Source organism: Vulpes lagopus, chromosome 9, assembly GCF_018345385.1.
Source record: "Vulpes lagopus strain Blue_001 chromosome 9, ASM1834538v1, whole genome shotgun sequence".
In the NCBI taxonomy this organism is placed as follows: Eukaryota; Metazoa; Chordata; class Mammalia; order Carnivora; family Canidae; genus Vulpes; species Vulpes lagopus.
In genome coordinates this window covers 15,791,213-15,811,704 of record NC_054832.1, presented here as the reverse complement: position 1 = coordinate 15,811,704, position 20,492 = coordinate 15,791,213, and the positions used below count along the sequence as shown (strand labels likewise).

Below are 20,492 nucleotides of genomic sequence, written 5' to 3'. Positions count from 1 at the left end.
AAATTTAACTTGTAGTTGTGGGGAAATCACACAATCTCTAAGGTGCCTATTCTTTTTAATTGGTCTTAATAAAAATATTTGCTCAATTTTTTTTCATTCATAAACCTGTCAATGGCATTAACATGTTTGATGTTATAAAGTTTAATAAAAAACCCAACACATAACACCATGTACTTCACATTGCTGTCAGCATAAGATTGGTAGGCCCTTAAAGTCCTGAAGCTTCAAAATTAAAATGTTATATGTTCTTATTTTAAGTAGTACTCCATTTCTAAAAGTTAAAGAAGAAAAACCAATTTTAGTGTTACAACTCATATACCAATAGCATTTATTGCTTTGGTAAAAACAAATGATCTGTTAGTAAGATTTCATTATGAGCACACAACAAACCCTAAATAATTTGCAGATGGGTTATCCACAGACTTTCTGAATTCCCAGGTAGCTTCCCCAGGCTTCTGGGTCATTTCCCTCTACTGCTGTCAGTAGATATGCAGGGAGTGTTAATTCTAATATTTAAATATTAGTATTTAGATTCAATCCAGAAAGCATTAATAATGCAAAACAAACAAAACATCTTATAATACATTCTAAAATGAAATATATCTCACATGTCTAAGATTTTCTTAACATGTACGGTTAATGTTCTCATTTCTTTCAGCTCTTCCCTGGCCACTCTATAAAAATAATGCCCCACATATGACCACCAGTACTTTCCATGCCCCTCACTTTACTCCATTTCTCTCTAGAATTTATCACTGTCTGCAAATAAGAAGTATTTAAGTGTGTATTTGCCCCATCGACATCCCCCCAAACCCCAGAATAAACTTCATGAGAATGAGGATGTTTTAGCTGTTCACTCAGTTCCTTAAACAGTTCTGAGCACAGAGTATGCACAGAATTTCTTAAACTAACGATGGGATTATAAGCACAATTCCCTTAGAATATAGGCAAGAAAACAACTCCATGAGTCTAGAGGTAAAAAGAAACCTAAGCAGAGAAGAGATGTTACAAAGTCTGTACAACTGATGATGCTCTATTGTAAAGTAACTAAGAACACAGGCTTTAAACTTGGACAAAGTTGAATTCCAGTCCACTTATTAGTACTGACCTCATGGGTCTACTACTAAATCTCTATATAAGATTTTTCCAATATAAAATAGGGATAATAAGAGCACCAACTTAACGTTGTTATTAAACTGAATACATGTGACAAAGTGTGTAAAATATTTACAGCAGCAAATAAATGCTTGATAAAAGGGAGCTAACATTTTTTTAAAGGGAGCTAATAACATTATCATCATTATTACCATCATCTCACTCAGGTTCCGTAGCCTAATATTTCCCAAAGAATTCCTGGTGAGACTGGCCACCTAGTTGCTAAATCCATACAGCTGAGAAGTGGCAATTTAGAGAGAGAAGGCAGTTGCCAAAAGTGAGAGTAGTAAAAAAAGATGGGAGGAAAATGAAAGTTTTCCTGAGGCATCACAGCACAATAATAATGTCCTGGGGATGGTGCTTCACCACTAAGAAAATAATGACATTATATTTAATACATTCAAGATGGGAAGAAAATATAATTCTCAAATTATGACGATTTATTTCAAAATGATTCACACACTTTCTGTGTGAAAGATAAACTTCCATTACCTTCAAAATTCACCTCCTACAAAAAAGGAGTCAATGAGGCATTATTCTACAGAAGGCCTGGATATCTCTGCTGTAAAAACCCATCAGTGTGATTTATGCCAATCTCTCTAATGTTATTTTTGACACCCTAATAAAGATCAAATTGTCTCAATATAGGATCATTCTTCTCTCATAATCTGAAACAGATCTCCAGTGTGGACTTCAGGGAGGTAATAAATACTTCATTTTACTGTATCAGTGACATTGCCTCAACCCTGTAAAAAAAAAAAAAACTACATTTATTTATTCCATTTCCCTTAGTGACGTAATAATAACCAGGGCCCTCCCTCAGAGATTAGGAAGAAAATCAAATTTTAAAAGCAAAACCACATTCCAAATTTCTTAAAAGATATTTTTTTTTGTTCAATTCCTTTGTAAAAACATTGGTCACCATTTAACATACAGTGGCAACAAAATGCACCCAATTTACATGCATCAACAAGTCAATAAATCATAATACACAGACAACATGAATTTCAAATGAACAGTACTAAATAGCTCATGTTGTATTTAACTATAGTTATGGTGCTTCCAATAAAGAAATATGAGAAAAAAGATTCCAGTTTTAATCTGAAATAAGGTTATTTGTGACAGGTGCCATGAAACAATGATTTTATGAAGTCATTATCTTAAAGGGAACCACTTTTCAGAAATCACTTTGTGCAAAGCACCAATACTCACATAGGATAAGATCTTGAAAAGACGTGTACCTTATGTTAAAGACAAAAGGGCTCCATTTCTTAAAAATTAATTATCTGAATGATTCAAATTTTTATTATGCCCCCAAATTTATATATCTTTCAACATGAAGGTTATATATGCCATGTTTTGACACCTTAAATAATTCTGCAGACATTCAGCTAAACTGAAAGGTTCTGTAGGACTGAATTACTTTCAAGAGCAAAACGTGAAAACGTATAAAGCCCTTTCTAAGCTCACAGGCAAGGTTTCTGGATATGGGATTTAATTAACAAGAAGAAAATTTAAGCACCACAATAAAATACTTTTTAGAAAACAAAAAAGACTGGCAATATACAAGTTAGGAACAAATGCACTTAGACATTTACACCCCCCCCCAAAAAAAAAAACAAAACAAAACCCTGTTTAAATAAGCACTCTATTCCTACCAGCTAAAATAATTAAAAAATTCTTTTTGGTGTATACATGGTACTATGTGGAAGATAAAAACCACAATTCTGTTTAAGAAGTCAAGTTCTATAATCCTAATTTGATCAAATGAGAGTGTTGTATTATTTGTACATAATAAGAATGTTGTATACTTATTTTTATAATATATGATTTATTTTCTTCTTTTCCTTCAAAAATCTATGATTAAAGGATGGCCCTAAATTATTTTTAAGTGTAGAGAGGATAATTTACAACAAATTGCATTGTGGGAAAAAACAGCCCCTCTGAAAATAAGAGGTCAAAGTAAGTATGTGCAAATAAAATTTTAAGGTAACTGTAAATACAGCCATCTTAGAAGTTTCCCTTCTTTTGCATCTATCAAGCAACATAAATAATTTCAGTGGCCCAAACAGTAATTTTATTTTCAGTTTTTCTCCTCCATGATGTGTTTACTCTTACATGTAAGAGTAATTTTTTAGCATATGTAACAGGCCACATGCTAACAAATTTTAAGGGCTCATAAAATTAAAATTTATGACTCATATATAGTTGTACTATACATGTCAAATATGCAAGGCTGAAAATAAATAATTTCAACCTAGAATATTATTTAAACATCACAAGAAAAAAAAAGAACAAAAAAGATTTCTCCTCACATAGCTTTTGACTACTAGACTATTCATAGCAAAAAAGCAATATCTAAAATATTTAGTCTTCACCTCAGAGTAAGTTATCCAGAAATAAAACTCACTAAACAAGATGAGACATAAGGATTATGAGTATGGAGTACTCTGATTCAGTCAATTCAGATGAGACGACGCTCATCTCATCTGAGATGAGAATGGGGAAAAAGAAATCCATCCTAAACAATAGAATCTATATCTCATTAACCTTCCAAATGTCACTTCAACTTCACCACTTATATCATAAACCTTCTCGACAGTTCCCATTTTCTTTTCCTCTAAAAAAATTTTTAGCCTCTTAATTTCCAACTGTCAGGTAAAACCCCTTATTTTACTCTAACTCCACAATCCACATTTATAAAAGACCCTAAGATAATCATTTTCTTCCCCTAAGGAGCAGAAGCTATGATGTAATGATTCAAAATTGAGAAATTGGAGATTTAAAAAAATCAATGAAAATAATACATTTACTAACATACATGGTTTTATGTAGTAGGGACACCACATAATACTTATTCTGATTAACCTCTGGCTCTTGAGACAGCGAGGTCAGAAAATTCAAATGAGTAATAGATACTTAAAATACGTAAAGTGTGTGTCTATTTTGAATAGAATAAGAATTTTAAAATGACTGAAATTATATGATTGTATATGTTCAGTGTAAAATAGTACAAAATTGATGTTGCCAAATAGAGTAAAAAAAAAAAACTTTAACTTATATGAAACATCTTAAGTAATGTGGCAAAAATTTCAAAGCTGAGTTGTAATTAGAGAACAGTGACAACAGAAGATCCTTTCATGCATGCATACGCATGAAGTAACAAGTATGCAAAACCCAACTCAGTACAGTACATCAATGGCTGATACTTAAATGATATTTTGATATAAAGAAAAAGGTAAAATGTTGACTGCAATTGGTGAAAAAGCATTTCAACAATTTACACAAAATGGATACTAAACATTTTGTTAAAAAGATGTCCTAAGAAAACCAAGCCACAATAAGTTAGTGTTTTCCATAATACATGCTGAATTATTTGATCCCATATCTATACACTGTTATTGTCTTAATTCCTAAATGTTGTGACAGCATATTTAGTAATTGAGGTACATCAGTTTACATCTTTTTATAAATATTCTAAGAGGGTTAATTTTTCGTTTCCAGTTTTTCATCTTCTTCACCTCCTCCAAAGAAAAGCAAAGGAAACATTCCTAGAATGCAGCCAATAGTCACCCCAACAGCTTTGCCCTAAGGAAACAAAAGAAAACATTTTTTGAAAGTTATTTTATCCCTGATAGAAGAATCCTTGCCTAAGTCTCTACAATAAACAATTTCTATGTGTTATAAAATTCAACTGTAACTGCATTTCTTTTGATCATAGTAACTTAAACATAAAAATAAGCCACATATGACAAAGGAGGCAAGAATATGCAATGGGGAAAAGACAGTCTCATAACTGCTGTTGGGAAAACTGGACAGCTACATGCAAAAGAATGAAACTGGACCGCTTTCTTATACCATATACAATAATAAACTCAAAATGGATGAAAGACCTAAATGTAATAAGACCCGAAACCATAAAAACCCTAAAAGAAAACATAGGCAGTAATCTCTCAGACATCAGCCTTATAGCAACATTTTTCAGGATCTGTCTCCTAAGGCAAGAAAAAACAAAAGCAAAAATACAGAACTGGGACTACTTCAACTAAAAAGTTTTTTGTAAAGCAAAAAATATCAACAAAATGACAAAGCAATCTACTCAATGGGAGAAAATATCTACAAATGATATAACCAATAAGGGGTTAATATCCGAAATACATAAAAAACTCATACAACTTAGCACTGAAAAAAGAATTTGATTAAAAAAGGGGCAGAGACAGACATTTCTCCAAAGAAGACATACAGATGGCTAATACGAAAAGCTGCTCAATACTACTAATCAGGGAAATGCAAAACAAAACTACAAGGAGATATCACCTTACACCTGTAAGAATGACTCAAATAAAAAACACAAGAAACAAGAAATGGAGAAAAAGGAACCCTCTTGCACTGCTGGCAGGAATGCAAACTGGTATAGCCACTGTGGAAAACAGTATGGAGGTTCCTCAACAATTAAAAATATAACTACCACATGATCCAGTAACCACACTACCATGTGATTACAAAGAATACAAAAACACTAATTCAAAAGGATGTATGTACCCCTGTGTTTATTGCAGCATTACGTACAATAACCAAACTATGGAAACAGCCTTAAGTGTCCACTGATAAATGAAACAGATAAAGTTGTGGTGTATACACACACACACACACACACACACACACACAGGAATATTATTCAGCCACAAAAAAGAATGTAACAACATCAATAGATCTAGAGGGTATCATGCTAAGTGAAGTAAGTCAATTAGAGAAAGACAAATACCATATGATTTCACTCATATGTGGAATTTAAGAAAAAAAATCAACAAAGGGAAAGGAGAGAAACAAACCAAAAACAGATTCTTAACTATAGAGAATAAACAGATGATTACCAGAGTGGAGGTGGGTGAATAGGTGAAGAGGATTAAAAGTACACTTATCTTGATGAGCACTGAGTAATAATATACAGAATTGTTACATCACTGTATTGTACACTTGAAACTAATTTAACTTGTCTTTAAAAAGACAAGAAAAAAACAAGCATTGGTGAGGTTATGGAGAAAAGGGAATCCTTGTACACTGCTGGTGGGGAAGTAAATTGGTGTAGCCACTATGGGAAATAGAATGAAGGTTCCTCAAAACATTAAAAATGAAAATACTATATGATCCACTAATTCCATTTCTGGGTATTTACCCAAGGGAAAAAAAAACACTAATTTGAAAAGATATATGAACCCATATTTTTAGTGTAGCATTATTTATAATAGCCAAGATACAGAAGCAATCTAAATGTCCATCAACAGATGAAGAAGATATAGTATATATATGTATGTGCACACACACATACATGTATGCAAGTATAAATGTATACATACATTTGTATATGTATACACATGTATACATGCACACACACAAACACACAGAGAGACAATGGAGTCTACTACTTAGCCATGAAAGAGAATGAAATCTTGACATTTGTGACAACGTAGATGGACCTCAAGGGTATTATGGTAAGTGAAATAAGTCAGACAGAAAAAGACAAATAACATGATTTCACTTACATGTGGAATCTAAAAAACAAAACAAATAAAAAAACAGAAATAGACTCATAGATATAGAAAACAAAGTGGTGGTTGCCAGACAGGAGGAGATGGAGGGGATGGGTGAAATAGGTGAAGGGCAGTAAGAGGTACAAATTTCCAACTGTAAAATAAGTAAGTCATGAGAAAGTAAAGTATAGCATAGGAAATATAGTATAGCATAGGAAATATAGTAAAAAATGTAACAATTTTGTATGCTGATAAATGATGACTATACCTATTGTGCTATTTTGTTAATATATATATAACTGTTGAATCACTAGGTTGTATACCTGAAACTAATATAATATTGTATGTCAACTACGCTTCAATAAAAAAATAAGTTACAATAGGGTTCTAGAACAAGTAATATTTAAAGCTCAATGCAACTAGGAAAAGTTTTCTCAAATTGCCATGGAATAACACCAAAGAAATATTCAAGTAGAAAAACACTTCTTAGAAATTGTACATACATTTTAACATCTGAAGATAGGAAGATAGAGGAAAAAAACTCACCAAATACTCTCAATATATTTGGATTTGCTCCTATCTGTATATATTCCTTTTTCAATATTTATCCCCAGATACAGCTAATTATATGTAGGTCTAATAATTATGTAAACATAGCTTTGTATTCTGTCTCAATTCTTCCCCCATAGCCACATGTTCTAATAAGCCCTTTGCAAACTGTTTCATAAACTTATTATCAAACTCCTTAAATTCCACTGAATTGATGGCCTTTAATGTTTAAAGCTCTCCTTATATCATTAAAAATCATTGCTACTTTTTCGCCAGTGTGATATTACAATAAATATTTCTGTGTATAGTTCTTCCCAATGATTTGCTTAAAAATCACATAACATGAACATTTGTGCATATTCATAGTATAATGAATACCATGCTATCTATTCTAAGCAAAACTGACAGCAACTACATATATACCAATTGAAATACAGTTGATCCTCAGACAACAAAGGTTTTAACAACACAGGTATGGATCTACTTATGTGGGTTTTTACAGTTCAGTACTATAAATGTTTTTTCTCTTCCTCGTGATTTTCCTAGCAACATTTTCCTTTCTCTAGCTTACTTTATTCTAAGAATACAATATGTAATCTATATAGCATACAAAATATGTGTTAATCAACTATGTATGTTACTGGTAAGGCTTCCAGTTAGCTATTAGTAGTTAAGTGTTTGAGAAGTCAAAGTTATACATGGATTTTCAACTCATGGGGGTTGATGGTGCCTCAACCCCCAGGTTGTTCAAGAGTCAACTGTATATGTATAAATATATGTAGTATATGTATATGTATATATACACACCAATTTTTTTACAACCATACCTACACTATGAACAGTTTTAAATGTTTATCTTTGTAAATAATTTTTAAAATTTGAATTTCTATGATGACCATCAGGGTTAAATCTTTTCAGGTAAGTTTTATTTCTTCATACAAACTTTACTGAGAATCTACTATGTGCCAAAGTCTGTGCTAGGTACCAGAGAAACAAAAACTAATTAGATGCAGTGTCTCTCTCTTTCAGGAACTTCCAATTAGTTATAAGGAGAAAAACAAATAAATAAAACAAATTCTATCAGACATTACAGGTGCTATGATAGCTACATAATCAACAATCTTGAATACAATGTTTTTTCTTATATATCATCCATATTTATCTATCAGATCCTTCAGGTTTTCTAATAAACTTCAAGATTAGACATTAGTGTTTTGACAACAGCTTGCATAAAAATTTTCAACTCTGTTATTTTTGGGTTTTTGGTGGTAGTGATAGTGATGGTGGTGGTGGTATGCCCATGCTTTATGTTAATAATCAGATTTGTCATTTTCATCATGTCATGTCATTTCATCATCTCATTTTTCATCAAGCTTCAAAAAGTATCACTCTTACAGAGCTTTAATAAGCAGAAATTTTCTTCATTCCAGATGCTAAAATTTAATGCTAGATCCTTATCTTGACCTTAAACTTTATATTCATTTATATTTATTTATATACACAGAGAGAGACTATTTTATTCAGATTTATGACTTTCCCATATACATGAAATGTTCATTGCTTCTTCTACTTCTCACCCATTCTGTTAGAATGCTTATTACTATTTTCCATGGAAAGCAAGGCTTTCCTCCTGCACTCACTCTAGGACTGCCAGTTAATGAGTTCCAATCCAATTATCTCAATGAGGCATAAAGTCAATAGGGCAGAGAGGGAGGAAAGAAGTGGGATATCCTTTTCCAGCTCTGTGATTCAGAACCTGAAACATCTTTCCACTGAAATATCAGTTACCTATATATTATTATCAGGTCTTATGATAGTCTAGGCCTTACAAGTAACTACACTAGGGCTAACCCAAGAACTTGAGTACATCTGTAACACAGTTTGGCAAGAAAACATTTTCTGAATTTCAATCAGCTGAATTATAAATGAGGTTTTAAAATATAACCCATATCAACAGGAACCTGCATATTCATTTGCATATATTCCATTATGGGTAAATTTCAGAGTTAGCTTATGCCATGAATAGATTACTGATCAGTAGCTTAAATTACTTCAGGCTATTCATTAATTGAATGTTATGTTACAAGAGTACATTCAATCCTAACATAAAAGAAGAGTCAACAACCAAGAAATAGAATCACTTCATATGCTAGTAGAAAATCTATCAACATACACACAGATACACACATTATCTATCCATCTATTATCTATCTATCTATACACTAGCTTAGTAACTGAAGTACTTTTATAATAGGAGAAGGGAATGGACCTGCTTATAATACAGAACGAAAAAACAATGATCAATTTTACATGAGAAGAAAGCCAAGGAAAATCTTCTCTTGATCCCAATTGTAGTGCTAAAATGTCAAGCCAAATTGCTAGAATGTTAGAATATCCTGATTCCTCAACATTTCTAGCAGAAATCAGACAACTAATCTATAAATTGCAGGATATGGATACATATACATGATTTTCTACACAGAAATAGGTGAGTCTAAGGTGGAGCCTGAGATTTGCATTTGTAACAAGTTTCCAGGTAGGGCTGATCATTCTGGCCATGGCACTACACTTTGAGAATCACGGTCCTGTATAATCTCACTTTCTCCCATGATTTTAACTATCACCTTTTCAGTGCGGCCTGCAGTGACTCTCCTATTTAATCCTGTAAGCTGTCTTTATCCCAGCACTCTCAACCTCTTTTACCCTGCTCTTTCTTTTTTCTTTAATTCCTTTAACATTTGCAAACTTCTAGTACATTAAACATTTTATTTATCCAATTTTTATTGTCTTCTCTCCACTGCTAGAATGTAAGATCCATAGAAAAAAAGATCTTGTTTTGTTAACCAATGTATTCAAAACTCCTACATGTGTACTATGCATTTAGTAGAAAATAATGAATATTTGTTGGAAGAATAATTGATAATACTCATCATCTCTAATTCAGACCTCTCTAACTTTTAATCCAAATGCCTACTAGGTATTACTACTTCAATGTCCTATAAGCATCTCAAATTCAACTTACTGAATCAAAGATCTCATAGCCTTCCTTAACTTGTCCTTCCTCCCTTTTTCTTGACTTAATTGGTGGCACTGTAATATATCTACTTTCCTTCCTACTTAAAATTCTTCACTTAGCACTCCATCACCTAGTTATGAGGTTCAAGCTCTTTAACATAGCTTATATGGTCTTTCCTGTCTGATCTATCCTTACTTCTCCAATGCTGTTTCCTACTGCTGCTTCATCTTCAACTAGTAAGTATTATACTCCAGCAATACTTAATTTCTTGTATTTCTCTGAACATATCCTGTTTTTATCATGTCTTTCTACATGCTAGTTAATGTACTCAGAATTCTCTTGTTCACCAGTAAACATCTTATCAATAATACACAAATATGCTTAGATCCAATAAGCTCCAAGAAATGTTCCCACCAAAAGACATTTCTCCCCACAAGTATGAATTCTCTAACTTGTGCTACTGCTGTATCTAGTGCATGATTCTATAACTGCATATGTCCTACAAAATTATAATTTGTTTATATGCCTTGTTCTTCACCTAAACAGTTCTCAAAAGTAACTATAATTCATATTCATTTTATGTCCTTCAGTCTCTAATACATGGCATATATTCTTAACTGAATCATATAAAGAATATTCTAAAAATCAAATACACCTACACAAAATAAACAATAAAAAATTATCCTTCTTCTGAAAACTGCCAAAGCTTAGACAATTTTGTTAAACACTCCACTCAAATCAAGTTAGTCTCAAATTTCTCAAAGTATATATATACTATATATATATAGTATCTTGCTCTGGCTACCTGAATTCATTATCATAAACCATATAAAGTACTTACAAAATGTGTACTAACACGTGTTTGCCACATGTCCACTTGTTTCGGTGTAAGATCAGGAATTGACAGACCTAATCTGGAAGCCAAAGCTTCAACATAGCCTGCAAGTCTTAAAAAAAAAAAAAAAACATAAGGACAGAATGTAAGTTTTTAAAGAGACACACAAATGTCATTAGATAATAAACTAATTAGTACAAAAAGAAACTAGATAATTTTACACCTGTAACTGGCACTCTAGAAATGGAGTAAATGTTTTTAGAATTTTCATTTTTATTGTGCATAAATATATATAGTTTAAAAGTACGTTATCATTAATGTATTCAATACATAAACTAATTGGCTTAGAGTAATTATTCTCTTTTATGTATGTATTTATTTATTTAGAGAGAGAGTGAGTAAGTGGGGATAGGAGAGTGGGGGGAGGTGAGAGGCCAAGGAGGAGAGAGAGAGAGAGAGAGAGAATCTCAAGGAAGCTCCACACCCAGTGCAGAGCTGGACATGGGGCTCAATCTCACAACCTGAGATCATGACTTGAGCAGAACTCAAGTGTCAGATGCTTAACCAACTGAGCCACTCAGGCACCCCGCTCTTTTATTTAAAAGATTATTTCAAGGTATATACAGAATTTTTGCAATAAAATTGCAATTATGTACTTATTCCAAATTCAAAGCAAAGCACATTTTCATTTCATATGATATAAATTAATAACTGTCACCAAAAGCAAAAATTTCCAAAATTTATTAGATTGATATATTAAGAAAAACAGCCTAGAATTTTGAAGGCAATCTCAAGCATTATCAAGTTTAACTTCCCATCATTTATTGGATACAAACTTACTTTGTGAACTACAAGGGAAAAAATTTGCCAATTAAACTATGCATATATCAGTTATAAGATGGATCCCAATATCAGATATGTTAAGTTCTACAAAAAAAAACCCTATGTACCTAAGAATCAATAAAATGTAGTATTTGTTATTTAATGATATTTTTAAAGGCAGAGAAGAAATAGTTCTAAATACAAAGACTCCCAACAAAATCTTTATCTCTAATCAAAAATAACTAATGATACAAGCTAAAATTAAATGGCTTTAAAAGCTATTAAATCACTTAGTTCTATTAATTATAAAAAGCTATCACAGCAGCTATAATATTACCAATATTAACCTTAATGTTGGAAATGGGGAAACAGAATGTGTAAGGGGTGATATCATTATAGATTCATGTCAGGAATCTGAGAAATATAAATTTTCTACCCTGGCCCAGATGCAAAGAAATTTTGTGTTTTAAGAGTAGCTTTAGCCTCAAACTCCAGTACAGAAGTCTCATACACAGGGTTAGATCACTTATAAAGCTGCTTCTTCCTAGATTATAGGGCTAAGTAAACTACTAGACTCAAATCCAAATCTCAAAAATTACCACTCTCATGAACCAAGGAAGGAAGAAATAGAGCCAAAGACTGAGCAAAAGAGAGTATGTTTATCACAATAATTAATGCCAACTTAGTCTAATTTATACTTTCCAAGCTTCCTCAAGCTCAGGAGGCAGCCCAGACCATGTGCTGCGTGGAAGAGAGAATGTAAAGTGAGTAGGAGAGAAAGCTGGCCTTTTCTAGTGGGCGTCCTTGCTTTGTTTCATCATTCCTGTCACATGGAATAAAGACAGCAAAAACTGGCCAAACCCATGTATGATCTGGCCATTACTACTTTTGAAAGTTCCTTTTTTCAAGAAAACATGCCCAGTCGGGAACCTCACATTTGAGCCATATCTCTTATCTTTGAGCTTAGTGAGAGAAGGGTAGGGTGAAACAATGATGAAGTTCTTGTTTTTAATCCTGTCTTACCTTAGAAATGTCTGTAAAATACATATAAATACTTCAATAAATGAAAATTAAACTCTGCTTAAATTACAGTCATCGTAGAAAAACTTTGTGCATCTATCAATCTCCTGAGAAGATTTTAAACACAAACTCCAGGTCCTTATACCCAGAGGTATAACCCAGGCATTTATATTTGATGCACACCAAAGATCTAGTACTACTGATTTACAAATATTAAATTTAAAAATTTAGTTTGAAAACATACACAATAAATGTCCCATATTTTTTATGTTTCTCAATTAAAGAATGGAGAAGAGAAAGAGTAAGTCAGTACACACATGCACAAGTGAACAGATGAATGTACCTACCCAAGTCCAGCTAAATCTGACACAAGATTTCCCAAAGCAGCAGCTAAAAAATTGAGAAATGAGTAAGTGACTTGTTACATGAAAGTCAGAAAAGTCATCATAATATATCGCTATAACATCAACAAAGCACTGATCTGGAAGAGTAATCACAGTTTCTGAAACTACAACTATATCCAAAGTAATTCACTGGATAGCTCTGAATCTCAAGATTTTAAAATAGAACACAAGTCCTTTGGGATTATACTGTTCTACTTCTATCAAATAATAGGTTTTCTTCTGTTGTGGTAGCCAGTTTCCATTTTGGTTTCAATATCTATACAATATTTTGAGTTTTATCTTTTATATTTAGGGAAATTTGGATATTTGGAAGTTAAAGTAAAGCTTTATGAATAGCTCTGAAATTCAGGAAAATCATAGAGAAGAAATATCTCTTTCATGAACTCATCTACTCACAATGCTTTCCAAACAACAAACACAACACTGAACCATTCCTAAATTTCACCATCATGAAAAACAGATGGTAACTAGGGGAAAGACAGTAACAGAATCAAGTTAGATTTCAATCTTATATTTTCTTCTTTGGTTTTTCTACCCAACTTGAAAATAAATTAGTAGAAACAAAAGTAAAAAAGTTTTGAGGTAACACTGAATTAAGAGAAAAACTGATTTTAACATAGTACAGCATTGTTACTTGTTAACTAACATAAAGTACCTAAAATTTCTCAAGAAAAAAGTGCTACATATACAAAATTAAGAATTAGAAGAACAGGATTAAGGAGACAAACTAATAGACATTTCAATGAGTAAACTTATTCAAATAAATTATCCTCTAGTAAATCTAAGCTGCTAAAATGTTTTATAAATATACAGAAAATGGTTAATAAAATGACTATTATTAAATACCTGCCATAGTTGAAATTCCCAAAATAATTCCAATAGACATCTCAATATGGGTTCCCTGTAAAATGATTATAAAGAAATTAATCTTAAAAACTGATGTTGAAGTGACTATAAAAAATAGCAAAGTATTAAAAAACAGAGAGACTGGTTAAACCCATAGGTTATTGCAGCAAAATTATATATATAAAATATGCAGAAATATTCATATAATGCAGTAATGTACTTATCTATTAAATGTATGCATTTATGAGGAAACATCAATATCACTTGATTCATTAAAATTACTTTCATAAAAATAGCAAAAACATAATTACAATACAAATAGCAATATAACCCATCATTAAAAATCTAAAATTTGTATTTTCCAGCCACAAAGAAAGATTCTTTAAACCTCTTGGAACACAAAAATAACTCACCTAGTTTTAAATTCTGAATGATACATATATATATTATTGTTATTTACTCTACCAAAAGAGTTTTTAAAAAAAACAGACTCAACTAATTTCTAAGGACCCAAGAGATCAAACGTCAAAAATTATCTTTATATCAATGAGTCCTTTAACCATTAGGTAGTAAGACCATATGATTCATTTATAAGCAACAACAGATAGGACCTCAGTAAAAAACAAGACTCTACTGCATTTCCACTGAATTTACTGAGAGAGCTTCATACTTTCCACATCCATCCCGTTCTTTTATAGACAAGAGAGATTCATATTTGTACTTCCATTTTAAAGAAGGAACTGAAATGAAGAAGGTTAAACTATTCTAATGGGTTATTACATAGAATAAAGAAGAAATCCTATGATCTACTGTGCTGAGTTCTAACGCTTGGGCAATGTTGCCATAAGTAGATTTAATTTTCCTCCTGAAGAGTGATGCTTGAAAATTTTAAAGTAAATTTTTAAATATCAATGATACTTACAGAGAGAAAAAAAAAGAAAACTATCTGGATTGTAGAAATATTGCATTACTTAATTATTTATAAATCTGAAGAGAGGCTGAGTTGAATTTTCCTCATTTTTCTCTTGCCTAGGCCTTTTGGCTCCATCCCTTTAAAACACAATTCTTGTTGGATATGGAGAGAACAGCCTGATGCATAAGTCTCCTAAGTATTTAAAATCACAAGGAAGGTTTTAAAGGAACCCCCAAAAAACAGATTTCTGAAAGAAAATGAACAGAACACACGTAAAGAATAAAGATGTGTATCTTTATATACAGATGGGAAAAAAAATTCACAAAAAACTGGAGCACTAATATAGAAAAAAGGCACCTGACAGGTACAGTACATAAAAAATAAATATAGCTTCTTTAGCAGCAATGAATCATTAGGCATGCCCCAAGAAAAATCTGTTTGCAATACATGTATTTAAAAAGTGTTTAAGTGCTTAATCACTTAGTTGTATTTAAGAAACCTGAAGGACCTTCTAACAACAAAAAAAGCTTCAAAGTCAAAGGCAGACTGAGGACAATAGACTACTAGTCTTTACTTTTCCCCATAGTTACATCAAATTCTGTTATACATCCAATACTAGTTATCTTAAAATTACATCTGGTTCATCATCTGAATACAATTAAACTACTCTAGAATTCTAATAAATTCTATTCTAATTAAATTGTAAGAAACGTAATCCAAAAAAAAAAACCACCAAAATATGTTATAAAAAGCAATACCAGTAATGCAAAAAGAGAATATAAAGCTATGAAACCAAAGGCTGAGTATGAACAGCAGCCAACAATAAAGGTCAATCTATTACAGGAAGTTACATAGTAATTTGTTTTGATGACTACAACTAGGATGGCAACCAAAAGAGTACAACAGGAAAGAGGAAAACATCAAATGTCAATGACATGATAGAAAAGAAGAATCAAGTATTTCCTTAACCTACTATCTTAAAAGTCAATCTGTCCCACAATGTTAGAAGGCAATCAGTGTTTTTAAAAAATTAAAAGGTGAAAAACATTCTTAAGATAATGATGACTATTTCCCTATTCACAGATTCTAGAATTATTTAGGTATTTTAGTTTCAGCAGCCTATTTATTATAAAACTCTTTGGGAAATTTCACTGTTCCTGAACTAGTTTGCAATTATCACTGAATAACAAATTTCCCACACAAACTGCTCTTCATCAGGTACTGAAGCCAGTGGTTTAAACATTTCTTTCAATAGTATATGAGTAGAAACTAGTATATGTCCCTGAAACTGAATTTCAGTATAAACTTCAAGAACACGTATTAATTAATAACTTGGAGTCAAGCACCTCAGACCTGGAAAAATAGCTCACTCTCAGTTATACTAACAATGAGACACAGGCCCAAGTAACAGAAAACAGTAAACAACATAACAATAATTTGACTCTAGAGTGTGGGTGTTTCACTGTGTTGGTAGCTGTATTTAGATGCAGATTATCTGTTACTTTAGATATTTATTTCAAAGAAATAACACACTGTGAACATTTTATTCAGGGTCTATGAAGCTACCCAGTTTCCCTATTCTGAACTCTCTTCAAAATCTCTGTTCACTTTTTTTTTAAAGACCCTATTTTATTTATGAGAGATACAGAGAGAGAGAGGTAGAGAGAGAAGTAGGCTCATCACAGGGAGCCCAATGTGGGACTCGATCCTGGATCCCGAGATCACGCCCTGAGCCAAAGACAGATGCTCAAACACCAAGCCACCCAGGTGTCCCATCTATGCACCTTTCTTTATACAAAATATATCATCTCAATACTTCCTTGTAGAAAGGATAGTCTTTCAGTATTTGACTATCCAAGGTCTGCCCTACTGAGGTGGAAAAAAATAAATATGAAGGTAGTAGTGTGGATACTAGCTCTCAATTAAGAGAACGAAATATTGAGTTGTGTAAAACCGAAAGATAGATTTGTCACAGAGAAACTAAGAACATATCAAGAACTATAGCTTATAAATCCATGATAGTGACGTTTTCATTATAATTAGATATGACTTATTATTTATTAAATAATCTAACCAACTCAAATTTTAGTAATTTCACTGAAAGCAGTGTGGTTCTAAGTTGCTGAATATTCAAATATATTTCCTCAAATTCACAGATATATAAATTTGCCAATTTAATACTTATATATATATATATTAGGAAAATGTCATAATCAGTCAAAAAACTAGCGTTCTGAAATTATATCTTAGAGGCTCTTGCCAGGATGCTTTGCTAAAGAACTATGCAGTGGGTGCTCTCACTTTCAAGTTGTGTGCATGCTAGGGCACCTTCTGTGACTATTTAGGCAGCAGGATACCTTCTTATTGTGTGAACATAGGTGAATAGCCAGACTTTCTGGATATCTGAGCACCATTAATCTGGACATAAGATGTGACTATATAATAGCAAAAAAAATTCATTTTAGATATTCTTTTAAGAATTTTAGATATTCTTTAAGCAAATTTTATAATCTACACAATGTAAATCATACCTTTAATCCCTGTTTTGAAACCAAATACTCTATTTATGTCCATCTGTAGTACATGTGACCTCCAAAACACCAAAAAAAAAAAAAAAAACCTACCCAAACCTTGCAGCTCTCATATGTATTTTTCTCACATTCAATAATCCTAAAATCATTTTTTAACAGTCTCTTACACAACAGCTACCATTTACATAATTTTTTCAAGTTAGAGTCAGTGAAAAGAAGTGGATAAAGCACTGGGCAGTTTTAGAAGACTTGCATTTTAATCCATGGACTCATCTCTGGCTTTAGAAATTGAACCAATATTGGTATTCATTAACAAAAGGTGCCACTCAATGGTAGGAAAGGTAAATAAGCCTTCTCTGAGACTAAACACTTTTAAGGAACACACTTACATTAAAATGACTACAGCAAAGGGGATTTTTTTTTTTAACACTACAATGGAACAACGACAGAAAGGAGATACACTCAGTGTTCTCAAATATAACTTAAAATATCTTTCGATTAAATGGATAGACTATATCAAAACACCCTTTAAAACATTTCTGCATGGAAAAACTAAACAAGGAGCTAACCAAATAACATATATGTGATGAGAACTGTCAATAAAATTAAAGATCAGAAAACTTATATACTTTTTCCTTTAATAAGAATGTTGAAACTAGAGAATAATATAGACCTAATAAATATGTGTTTATTACTGTCAATGCTTTACCAAAAGTCTTAATGATTAATATATACAATGCCTTAAAACTGAATGATAGTCTAATTAACATGAAATATAATAAAAAATAGCCTTGTTCATTATGATGTTAATTAAAATTTTATAGCTAGGATATATAAATTATTAGGAAAATTTAGACCACATTACTTTCTTTATTAACCCAAAATAGAAGGGGTGAAAGAAAGAACTTACTGCAACAATCATAATTGCATTATCCAAAAAGCCAAACCCTATGAAAGGTATCGCATTGTGGATGAATACTGAAAAACATCAAAAACAGAAAATATATTTTAAGATTTCTGTAACTTCAAATAAGAAAATAGACCATATGATTAGTCTCCTAAACAGATCTGACAACTTTTGAAATTTGCTTTCCATTTCCCATAGCCAAACGATTCTGCTCCTGCTGTAAGTTAAACTACTTCCTAGAAGCTACACTGGGGACACAAAACAAAATTAAAAAACATGTAACATGTAAAAATAACTGTGTTAGACTTCTGACTTGTTTTCTTACTAGCTACACATACAAAGTACATACAGTTAACAGGAGAACAAATAAGTAAATACATATTACAAGTACCATGTTTTTCCTGTTTATTGCTATTGATATCAAACTGTTTCTTATACCTAAAGACTAATGTCATAAAATTAATCTCCATATTAGAAATAATTTTAAAATACCCTGAATCAAATTTCAGGGAAGCTATCTGGTCACTTTTACTCACTAACCAATTTCTGGACAAATGTGAGAAAAATATAATTACTCATCTATATTAGCCATATATATGCAGCTTTTCCTCCCCTCATAACATCAGTATTCCTGAAAGCTTTCACAAACTATTTGATTTAAATAAAAATGGAATTTGGCCTCTTACTAACAAAGGCACATCTTACCTTATCTATCTAATACAGAATCTGAATGACCTGACATAACAGAAGTGTAACTAGGAAGAACTAATACCTATATGCTTTTTATACATTCAGTCTCATCTTTTTCATATTTGCATCTTCAGCACATTGCAGAATGCCTAGTGCATAGCAGATACTCAATGAACATTAGTTAATTAAGTTGAGGACCACTAACCTGGAAAGGAAGAGAATTCCATATTAAGAGAACTGAAGGCAGACTGTGAAACAGATTAAAAGCTGGGATAGTTAAAAGACTTTATTCTAATTCATCTATAAAATTGCCAAGATAGAGCCAACATCAATTCAACTGATGACTTTTTAAAATAAACATGAAAGTTGTGAGTTTTATAACATATCCAAAAACTAGTCCCTTAAACGAATTAGCTGTATGTATTCAGTGACATTAGAGTGTCTTTCCTTTTAATGCATTAAGTCCACAGAAAGTATAATTAAAATATAATCCAGAAGTTATGGAAGTGTGACATTACTATCATGAGTTCTGCACTAATCGAGGGAAGGCTAATAAGTAGTAAACAAAACAAAATGAAAAACGCTTCTACCCAAAACCACTATTGAAGACTAAGATCACAGGAAAAAGGTATATATATATCTTAGATCATTTCAGATGTCTTCTTGCTATCAAGAGAGAATGTTCAAGATAAAAAGTAGCACCTTTTTAATTATAAAGAATATTATTTTTAACAGTGTTATTTTAAAAGCTATTAAAGATGGTAAAAACCAAATAGTACATTAATGAAATGGGATTTTTCAATTAAAGAATCCAGCCTTAGTTCTTTGATTTTAGCTAAGTCTAGCTGGTTAACTACTAGACATTCAAAATTTTATTATAAGCAACCTTGAAGATAAAATATATCATGTTTTTATGCTTAGACCAAAATAAGTGTGTCATATAAATAAAAATGTATTGTCAATACAAAGGAAAAAGTATAATTTTCGAATTGTTACATAAACATGTACTAGACACTCCAGTGGGCATGAGATACAAAGATATGTAAGAGTTGGGTTACCAACGCTCAAGAAGTTTGGGTATGATAACATATTATATCAATAATTAATTTCAATATAACAAAAAAAACTGATAATAGTATTATACAGTGCTAAGGACATGAATTTGCATGAACCTAGGCTAGGTGGATCAGGAAAAATTACCAGGGGAAGAAAAGCTGTAAAAGAATTCTTAAATGTTTTCGTATTTAGGAAAGTAACTTCTTCCTAATATAAA

The 20,492-nt window shown here is 31.7% G+C and overlaps 1 protein-coding gene across 2 annotated transcripts in view; it reads right to left on the bottom strand.

The window, feature by feature from the left end:
- Window positions 1-296: 296 nt before the first annotated feature.
- Window positions 297-20,492, bottom strand: part of TMEM65 (transmembrane protein 65) — a 77,684-nt gene continuing 57,488 nt past the window's right edge. For both annotated transcript variants that reach the window (XM_041768956.1, XM_041768957.1), the window contains 5 exons: window positions 18,533-18,600; window positions 14,179-14,233; window positions 13,276-13,318; window positions 11,093-11,198; window positions 297-4,743 (listed from right to left, as the gene is read on the bottom strand). In XM_041768956.1, coding sequence (XP_041624890.1) covers window positions 4,642-4,743; window positions 11,093-11,198; window positions 13,276-13,318; window positions 14,179-14,233; window positions 18,533-18,600 — 374 coding nt within the window. In that variant the 3' untranslated portion in view covers window positions 297-4,641. The remainder of the gene's footprint in view (window positions 4,744-11,092; window positions 11,199-13,275; window positions 13,319-14,178; window positions 14,234-18,532; window positions 18,601-20,492) is intronic.